This window comes from Adiantum capillus-veneris, chromosome 20 (assembly GCF_014529385.1).
Source record: "Adiantum capillus-veneris isolate H3 chromosome 20, ASM1452938v2, whole genome shotgun sequence".
Taxonomy (NCBI): Eukaryota; Viridiplantae; Streptophyta; class Polypodiopsida; order Polypodiales; family Pteridaceae; genus Adiantum; species Adiantum capillus-veneris.
In genome coordinates this window covers 135566214-135576574 of record NC_140950.1, presented here as the reverse complement: position 1 = coordinate 135576574, position 10361 = coordinate 135566214, and the positions used below count along the sequence as shown (strand labels likewise).

The following is a 10361-nucleotide window of genomic DNA, read 5'->3' as shown; positions in this document are numbered from 1 at the left end:
ATGGGGGAGCAACTTCCCAAAACTGTATCCACTTCAGTAGTGTTCTTGTATAACTGTAAGGTTTGCACAAATTGATCTAGCCATTTAGATCCCAAAATTTTAAGGTTTACGGACTTGCGGTCTAGCCAGTGTATGGAAGCCTTACAATTAGATATCGTGGGAGTATGAGATGAACCTCATCTCCACCAGTCTTTGTATTCAAGGAGAGTAAAACACTATAGAGGAAAAATAGTGTGCGAGACATTCTGCAATTCTTGCTTAAGTACTTTGTTATTGTAAAGATCTCTTTTCCTTCTCCTATTCTACGAACCTTCAAGCTCATCTGAAAGCAAATCTAGTTGTTTAGTTGATATACCCACCTCACGAAGGGCATCTAGAATTGTATCAACGTTGCCTAACTTCTTGGATCAAAGTAGATCTAGAGCTGAAGTTTGAACTAGTTCACTAACATGAGGGGCATCTTGCATGCAACACTCCATACATCCAACGAATTTGATGAATTACAGTTAGAGGGTTTACTAACTTGACGTTCGTCGACTGATGGCAGCTGGTGCTGCAGTGCGGTGTCTCCCGTCCTCCCCCGCCCACTACCGTCCTCACCGTTCTGCTGCGACACTCTTAGTGGCTATGGCCTCCTGCGGGTCTCGCCGCTTTTTCACCATCGCTTTCCAAAGAGCGCGGAGGCCCCCTAGACCTTTTCGTCATACACGTTTTCTCTTAAGCGACCCTCGAACCTCGCAAAGCTTGAGCAGGTGATGCCTCTTTCTTACAACCGTGCGTCTTGTGACTTCTGTCTCTCATTTCGCCTTTTGCAACGCAGACGATTCTTGAACGGTAAATCAGAGGTGCTGTCCAGGGGTTTTGTGACCGCGAGCTTGGCCTTAGAGGTTCCTGCTACTGATGCTGCCTCGTCTGCATATGATGCCGAACAAATTCAGGTGCCAATGCACACATGTACTTACTTACACGCACAAAATGCAGACGCACATATTTGCAAAGTTTCAACTTTCTCTCTCTTCATGTTTCTTGTTTCTCCAGGTTTTGGAAGGATTGGACCCTGTTCGAAAACGGCCTGGAATGTACATAGGCAGCACTGGCTCTCGTGGGCTGCATCATTTGGTAAGCCCGAACTCATAAACGATGGTTTTCTTACTTGCGGTTGTTTCAATACTCTATAGACATGAGATTTCTACTTTGTTCACCTTCAGGTTTTTGAGGTACTAGATAATGCCATCGACGAGGCACAAGCGGAGTTTGCGTCACATATTGATGTTGTGCTGTATGAAGATGGTTCGGTGTGCATCACTGATGATGGGCGAGGGGTTTGTGTTTTATCTTTTCCCTTTACAAGTTTTGGTTTCTTTAGTAAAGTGTTCATTTATATGGCATGTGTTATGCTCTCAAATGAATCTTTCAAAAACTGTGAGTTCTTTTACCAAACTAGTATGGCCGGCGGCCTTCGGCTCTCTCTCTCTCTCTCTGCCGGCGATCAGTCCCCTATGCCGTCGGAGCTGCAGGAGACATTGCCGGTTGAAGGAGCTGCCGCCATGTGTCCGGGGGAGGGGGCCGGAATTCCTCCCCCTTTTATAATAGTATAAATATAGATTCTTTGAAGATCACATTGGTACTTGGCATGGTATAATTGGACCGTGTAGTTTGAATCACATTCATATTCCATGTTGCCTGCCCTATGCTTTTACGTGGTGCCCACTGTCATTGTATGTTGTCCCATCACTATCAAACAAAATACTTTTCAAGTCTAGGGAAACATACTACATTCATCAAAAACTTTTTGACATTCAAAAGGATGATGTTTTGAACGCAACTTGTTGTCATCCTGATTGTCAAATGCTTGTGCATTAAGTTGTATGCGTTCCTACATTAGAAATATGATATTATTCATAAAAACCACTATGTTTTATGTTGCAAGTGGTGATCCATAAGTAAAAGGGCAATGATCACAAAGCAAACAACATGCGAAGGAGAAAAAACCATAGTAAGACAATTCTAGGGTGTTGCACTAAAGCTCCAGGCTAAGAACTTAGTGTGAATGGCGTGCTCTAAGCACACGGGATAGGTGTGAAAACGAGAGAGAGAGAGAGAGAGAGAGAGAGAGAGAGAGAGAGAGAGAGAGAGAGAGAGAGAGAGAGAGAGAGAGAGAGAGAGAGAGAGAGAGAGAGAGAGAGAGAGAGAGAGAGAGAGAGAGAGAAGACGGGCTGCAAGTCGTAAACCATAGTAAGACAATCTAGAGTGTTGCACTAAAGCTCCAAGCTAAGAGCTTAGTGTGAGTGGCGTGCTCTAAGCACACGGGATAGGTGTGAAAACGAGAGAGAGAGAGAGAGAGAGAGAGAGAGAGAGAGAGAGAGAGAGAGAGAGAGAGAGAGAGAGAGAGAGAGAGAGAGAGAGAGAGAGAGAGAAGACGGACGGCAAGTCGCAACCTTAGACGAACCTTACTTGCACGTCGAAACCCTAACCCTATGAGACCCTAACTTGCCCGTCGTCCTCCCCGCATGCCCCTGCTCTGCCCCCATCTTCACCAACGTTGCACGTTAGTTTCGTGAGCCCACCACCTGCTTGCGCATCGGTTTCATCAGCCCGTCACCCTTGCTCGCTTTGCTATCACGCCCTGCTCGCTATGCATTCCTCACCCGTGCCTGCTTCTCCTTGCTCTGTCATCGCTTCCCTATCTGCCCGCGTCTGCCTCTGTCACCGTTTCCTTGTTCGCCCGCGTCTGCCCTTGTTGCACCCGACCACCTGGTGCCCTTGCCAACTCCCGTCTGTTTATCAAACTAGGCAACACCCGCCCCCCCTTCCCCTATTAAACCCGCCCATCCTCGCCTCGCCTACTCAAACACTATCCTACACTCACCTTTGCAGGTTTACTCTTCTATGGTGGAGGGGTGAGGAAGAAAACATCAAGGTTTTAGCCTAGGGTATTTTTCATTGGCTCTCTCTCTCTCTCTCTCTCTCTCTCGTATTATGGCACCTTCTATGGTTATGTTAGAAAATCTACAGCATAAGATTGGTGAGGTTCTCTCTCAAAGAGGATCTGCTGGCCGCTTGGTAGGATGTTCCTATGTGTTGGGATAAAGGTGCTATGCCTTTGCCTGGGGCTAGACGTCTGATGTCCGGCCGTCCATTAACCAAACTAACCTTATTCTTTTTATACCAAAGAATAAGGAGCTCCTTAGATCTTGGAGGCTTTCTCCATCCACTTAGCACGATCTCTCCTCTTCCCTCTCGCGCACCGCATCAGGCACACGCATTCTGTGCACCACGCACTTTCAATTGGTATTAGAGCTTTGGTTTCGTGGCGGGAAAGTGTGATGGTCGAGTCGATGGATTCGCAATGACAAGCATATTGATGGTAGCAGATTGAAGAGAAGGGAGAAGGGGGCAACTTGGCAACGTGTGTGCATTATAGGTTTGCGAGCGGTTTTGTTGGTACACGAAAGCTTCTACGTCGGCATTGTGTGCACGCAGATTGCAGTGCAAGAGAAGCTTGGATTGCAGCTCTCAGGTTAGGCATGTGTATTCAGTTTGTATAGTGCTTGTGCAACAAGCCATTGCTGATTTTTGCCGAGAAGAAGCAGGAGTAAGAAGTACTGTAGCTCGTTTTTGCTGCTTTCGTCTCCCAAAACAATGTTTTTTGCATATCTTCGTTGTACGGAGTCCGATAGATATGATCTAGGAGTCTATTGTAGGGTTTTGGCACGTTCCGGACGTGCTAGAACGCGCTGGTCATATCAAAATTCTGAAATTCTGAGCTCTAAATTTTCTGCAGCAACCTGTAGCAATTTCAACGTATAGAAGCTTTGCAGTTTGGATTCCAACATTGCAGAGCATTATGTAGTTTGCGTCTTTGGCTATGTTTGTCACACTGTAGTGCTATTTGAGAGAGAATTTACCTTGCATTTGCGCATGCAAGTTATGCTTTGGGATGTGACTTTTGGATTGTTACACATCCGGATTCGGTTTTGTACGCATTGTGATCGTGTGGACTTTTCTTCAGAGTGATTTATGCATATGATTTTGTGCAGATTTGCTATATATGCATATGCAAATACGGATTGAGCTTATTATAGCTCACAAGTGTCAGGTTCACAGGTATACATGTGTTTTGGACAGGTGTTGTCGTCCAGAGAGCCACTCGTGTGGGAGTGAGCTTGGTTTCCATAGTTTTGGCATTTATGTATGCCCATTGTGGATCTGTGATTGAGACGGATTGGTCTCGGACAAGTTTATGCGTTTTTTATCATAACCCAGAGGTTTCGTCTTGCTTCTCTCCATCATGGTTGGAGAGCATTTAGTCACTTTTGACTTGGTGTATGACATGTGTGGATGAGAGATTGAGTCTGTTTTTTGCGCATTGTTGGAACGACTTCATTGATGCATTTTACGCATTGTTTTGTGTTGTTGATTGTTTATGGTTGAGATTATTTGAGATTATACTCAGTTTTCATGGAAAACTTTGCTGGATTTTTTCCAGATTCTCGCCATGTTTTATGCGTATCTAGAGTTTACTCTCTGATGGTTTAGTGGTCGAGTTTGACTCCCACTTTGACAGGTTTTGTCAATTGCATATGCTCGTGTGGCTACAATTTGTAGGCAGTCTTCTTGTGGGGTGCGTTTTGAGCTTGTTTGCTCTTTATTTGTATATATGGTTATGCGCTTTACACTCGGTTGAGCTGTTTGTCCTTGATTGTATGCATGCAGATAGCAGACTGTAGAGCTGTTTTATGCATATACAAGCATCGATTTTGATGCGATTGATTGATTGTGTAGTGGTCGAGTGATCTTCCACTTTGTTGCTAGTTTGACATGGTTTATGGTTGAGATTTTTGCTTGAGGTTTTGCTCAGTTTACAAGGGAGACTCTGTCGGTTTTTACCCAAGATTTCTTGCCATACTACGGTTTCTTGGCATCCATATAGCAAACGTGTGACAGTTCACAGTCTACCATGATGACTCGTAAGAGACGGCAGTCTCGCAGTTGCTGATACTTGCGTAGTTGGCATTGTGGTTACACATGGCACATTAGGCACCGTTGTTTTAGACGTATGAGGCAGCAACGGAGATGTATGCGAGATGTCGATGAGGTTTTGACACATGCTAGAGCGGTGGCTTCATATGCCAGTGACGGTGATATCACATTACCTTTAGCGTTCCTTTTGCTTACATGTCTTCGTGTTGGGTGCAGCGGAAGTGTGTAAGGATTTAGCTCGGATTTAGTACTCTGCACAAACACAAGGGACACTTTACTTTGCTTGAAAGAACTGAACTGAACTGAAAGAAAGAGCGAGACACGAGAGAGAGAGAGAGAGAGAGAGAGAGAGAGAGAGAGAGAGAGAGAGAGAGAGAGAGAAAAGAGACGACACTGAATGCCGGGTCCCAAACCCTCAAGGGCCCCCTTGCTCTGTTGCTAGAGTAAGTACTTTCTTTATTCTTGCACAATAGTCTAAATGCTAAGGTGTTGATGCTAATGGGTACTGATGCTAATGATGTTGGGTACTAGTACTGATGCTACTGATGTTGGGTACTACTGGGTACGAGAGTACTAAGATTTTATGTCGATGACGATGACGACGACGATGACGACTGATACAGCTGGGTCTATGTCGACGACAAGGTACTTGATGGGTTCCGTGGATCCTTATGCCGAGCCTGCTAGAGTTACATCACCGTTGCTTCGCCATTTTGTACGGCTAGTGATTGTCCCGAGTTGGCCACCCGTCGCACATCATGTAGATTGCATGGGTGGACACTTTAGCACGTGTCCGGCCGGTCATTTTCTGAGCCTGGCTGGGTGCACACATTTTTAGCCATTTTTGGGCTTTTATGTTTTTTGCACCAGTTACACATTTTGCCCTACCTCAACCTAAGATTCTATAAACAGAATGCTTAGGGTCTTGTAGTCTTTCAGATTGAGATTGTGTATTGAGAGCATCATTTGCAAAGCACTTGTGCTCTCTCTCTCTCTCTCTCTCTCTCTCTCTCTCTCTCTCTCTCTCTCAGCGTTTTCGGCGCGCGTGGCTCACACCCTTTTCGCTGCTCACTCTCACATGGTATCAGTCGCCAGAACCAACAGAATTTGCATCGATCTCTTCCCCAAGGCCTAGCGCTAGCAGATCTGCACCATTCCATCGAGAAGAAACTGCAGATCTCACCCAACGTTTTTTGGACCCTCTGCGTTTTTGCAAAACAGCCAGCGTTTTTCCATCTTAGGCATGATCTGTGACATCCCTCTCTAGCGCTCCCCTTCAATAGCAAAAACGCACCCAAAATCGGGGTCAGATCAGCCTGCGTTATTTAGACCAGGTTGCGTTTTTTGGACAGATCTTCGTTTTCAGATCTTGCTGCGTTTTTTTGTGCACTTGCTGCGTTTTTTTGTGCACTTGCTGCGTTTTTTGAGGTTGCTCCGTTTTCTGCAAACGCTAAGCCTCTTGCAAGACCAGGAGCGGCCAAGACTTGTATGCGAGACCCTTCTACTCACAGGCACTTGTAGATCTACACCTTGGACAGGTATCTACACCCAATCGGCACCATTTTGGTACTTATTACTTCCTGTTTTTTCTCTGTTTTCAGCCCCTTGATGGTTGAGAAGTGCGAGAACCCCCTCCTCTGACACTCTGCGATGCTACCGTACCGATCGGTGGCATACAAGCTGTAAGGTGCAGCGGAAGTGAATGTTGAACTTTGCTCAAGATGAGTGCTCCGAATTGTGCTCAAGGGTTCCTTTTACTTGCGGAAGGCAGAGCCTTCCATTCCTTTAATAAGAGAGTGCAAATGATCACAAACAAAGTGGAAGAACACTGTGAATGAAGGTGCTGAGATTGAGAGATAGAGAGAGAAGAATACGACACCACAATGTTGTCAAACCCTCCTCCAAGGGCCCCACTCTTTATGGCGAGAGCGGTCTACTATTGATTGCACAAATCTCTACAATGGTCTGAATGCAATGGTCTTGCCGACGATGTCGACGACGATGAGACGGGCTGAAAACTGAAAATGCTAAGGGCTGAAATCTGCAAATCTGGTATCTGTTGAATTCTGCCTCTATGTCGGTGATAGTGACGACGACGCGACGATGATGCGTTGAAAATGTAGATGCTGAAATCTGCGAATAGCAGGCTGAATTTGCAAAGGCATGCCGATTTGACCGTGCGGCGAGGATCTGCTGCGGGAAGGTGAGATCTGCGAGGTTTGGGGGCTGCGGAGCGGAGTCTAACTGCTGATGCAATGGATGTGCTTGTCGCCGGGAATCGGCAAAATGCTAGGATGATCTGCATGTTTGTAGAAACGCTAGGCTGATCTGTTGTTTGCAAAAACGCAAGGCTGATCTGGGAGTGTGCAAACGCTAGGTGATCTGATGCTGTGGAAAACGCCAGGGCTTCTCTGCTGTAGATGAACGCCTAGGCTGATCTGCAACTGAAAAACATTGGCTGGTCCTTGTGGCTGAAAACACTAGGTTCCTTGCCTGTGTTGCTGAGAAGGTGCACTGGCAGATGCTATCTGCTGCCTCTTCTGCCAGAAAGTGCTAGCGCTAGTTTTCTTATATAGTAGCTTGGCCAAATTGCCCTAGCCAGTTTCCCAACAAAGTCACTTATTAATAATAAGTGAAAAATGGCTAAATTATGGAAAATAGGTTCTGTGCACTGTAAAATGCTTCTGATGGTAATGCTGATGATCATGCTGTGTGCAACCAGAGGAAATGCAACTACTCTAAGTGTCTGGACATGCACGGCCTGCGAATAGACTCACAAAGGTGCTAGAACACTTCCTAAGCTGAACTGAGCCCTTGTCATGAAGTAGCTTGTCCACATGCACATAGGGTTAGAACTTAGATGTGCACGTGGCATCCCCTCCCTTTTAAAGTGAGGTATTGGTACCGAACTGTATGGTGTCGAGGGAGATGGCCAAGAGTGTCTGGAATCCTGTGAAGGACACTTCGCCGGCCCACTCTGATGCGTGGGTCATGCGATACTTGAACTTCATAAAGGTCTGCAACGCTTGCTTCTTTGGGCCGCGCCGAAAGCGACAGTTATCTGTGGCTGCGTCAAAGCTCCAATTTCGGCTATAGTTGTGGATCTACCTTTTTCAAGAATCTCCGAGGAGGACAATTCTTGAAACCACTTCCAACACAAAAACATGAACATGCCCATTCCGTGTAAAGTGGTTGGAAAAATTCTAGTCTTCTTTAAAGACTGTGCATGGAATGTAGATGAATAAAGAGACGGAGTGCCAAACTGTTCATCAAACACACACAAAAATTGGAATTGAAAAATTGTCTTTCTTATCAAAATCTATCAACTGTGGCAAATCACAATGGAAATGCCGATGCTTGATGCTCAATCCTTCTTGTGCTCTTTCGGATACTGTGTCATGAAAGCGCGAAGCAGAGGATACCGGGAGATGCGCGCGGTGAAGGAGTGCAAGATTGGGCCGGATGCAGCCAGGCGTGGGTGCAAGAAGGGGGTAGCGCTAGGGATCGAAGTTGCAGAGAGAGAGAGGCTCGTACGTTTTTGGGAAAACTCACTAATGTTGAGTTGTGGGTTTTCCACTGTGGCAAATCACAATGGAAGCGCCGATGCTTGATGCTCAATCCTTCTTGTGCTCTTTCGGATACTGTGTCATGAAAGCGCGAAGCAAAGGCTACCGGGAGATGCGCACGGTGAAGGAGTGCAAGATTGGGCTGGATGCAGCCAGGCGTGGGTGCAAGAAGGGGGTAGCGCTAGGGATCGAAGTTGCAGAGAGAGAGAGAGGCTCGTACGTTTTTGGGAAAACTCACTAATGTTGAGTTGTGGGTTTTCCACTTTTATTATAAGTGAGCTTTTAAAAATGTGTCCAGGTTCAATGTGAACCTTGACAAAGTATAAAAATGTACATAAAGTGTACATAAGAGGCTATTTAGGGCCTTTAACCCAACAACCTCCCACTTAAAGGCATAAATGACGCCTTTAAGTTAACCAACTCCCACCAGTTGTATGCAATGCTCGTGTTGAGCCTTAACAAGACTCTTGGTGAGAACATCTGCAGGGTTATCTTGTGTATGGATCTTAGTCAAAGTGACTAGACCATCCTCTAATACCTGTTGTATGAAGTGGTACCGCACATCTATGTGTTTGGTACGCGCATGAAACATGGCATTTTTGGCTAGATAGACAGCAGCACTGTGGCTATCACAACCCAACAATGGAGTATGAGCAGGCATGCCAAGTTCTTTTGCAAGTTTGCCCAACCAATTGGCTTTCTTTGAAGCTTCTGTGGCTGAAATGTATTCAGCCTCAGTAGTACTCAATGCCACAATTTTCTGCAACCTAGAACACCAAGAGATTTCTTGGTAACCATGTCACCTGCCATGTTGGCATCACAATATCCCTGCAACTTAAGTCACTTTTGCCATAACAAATACACTTTGATTGTGTACCTTTCAAATATCTCAGAATACATTTGACAGCTTCCCAATGCGCTTTGCCAGGATTCGACATGTATCGACTAACAACTCCCACTGCATAAGCAATGTCGAGACGAGTGGCAACCATAGCATACATAAGAGAACCACAAGCGGATGCATAAGGAATTCCCTTCATTGCTTTCAATGCCACCTCATCCTTTGGGCAATCTGCTTTGCTAAGCTTGGTGTATGGAGGTAAAGGTACTCCAAGAGGCTTAGCATTAGCCATATTAAACCTGTCAAGTACTTTTGCAATGTACTTTTTTTGAGATAAAAACAACAATTTCAGCTTTCTCTCTCTTTTAATACGCATGCCCAAAATATGCTCTGCATCACCCAAATCCTTCATGGCAAATGCTGAATTTAGCTTACGCTTTAGTGCATCGAGACTAGTCTTATGTTTCCTGGCAAGCAGCATGTCATCAACATAGAGAACAAGTATGATGGGACTACCATCTTCATCCCTTTCCGTATACAAACAATGATCTGCATGGTTGCGTTTAAAGCCTTAGACATCATAAAAGTGTCAAACTTCTTATACCACTGCGTGGATGATTGTCTCAAACCATACAGAGCCCTTTTCGGTTTACATACTAGTTCCTCACGTGTAGGAACTACAAACCCTCAGGTTGTTTCATGTATTTGTCCTCTTCAATGTCACCATGCAAAAACGCTGTCTTTACATCCATTTGATTCAATTCCAAATCAAGCACCGCAACGAGAGCAAAAGGACACGTAAAGTTGTAAGCTTTACAACAGGGGAAAAGATTTCTTGAAAACAATTCCTTCTTTCTGTGCATATTCTTTTGCAACCAATCTTGCCTTGTACTTGGGTTTTTTATCCACAATCTTAATTTTGTACACCCATTTGTTAGGAAGAGCCTTTCTCCCTTTAGGCAATGGCACAA

At 45.3% G+C, this 10361-nt stretch overlaps 1 protein-coding gene across 2 annotated transcripts in view; it reads left to right on the top strand.

Annotated features, from left to right (window-relative positions):
* Window positions 1-462: 462 nt before the first annotated feature.
* The window catches only part of LOC147433289 (DNA gyrase subunit B, chloroplastic/mitochondrial-like), a 142407-nt gene continuing 132508 nt past the window's right edge, over window positions 463-10361 (top strand). For both annotated transcript variants that reach the window (XM_086492901.1, XM_086492900.1), the window contains exons 1-4: window positions 463-752; window positions 821-938; window positions 1039-1119; window positions 1209-1322. In XM_086492901.1, coding sequence (XP_086349027.1) covers window positions 541-752; window positions 821-938; window positions 1039-1119; window positions 1209-1322 — 525 coding nt within the window. In that variant the 5' untranslated portion in view covers window positions 463-540. The remainder of the gene's footprint in view (window positions 753-820; window positions 939-1038; window positions 1120-1208; window positions 1323-10361) is intronic.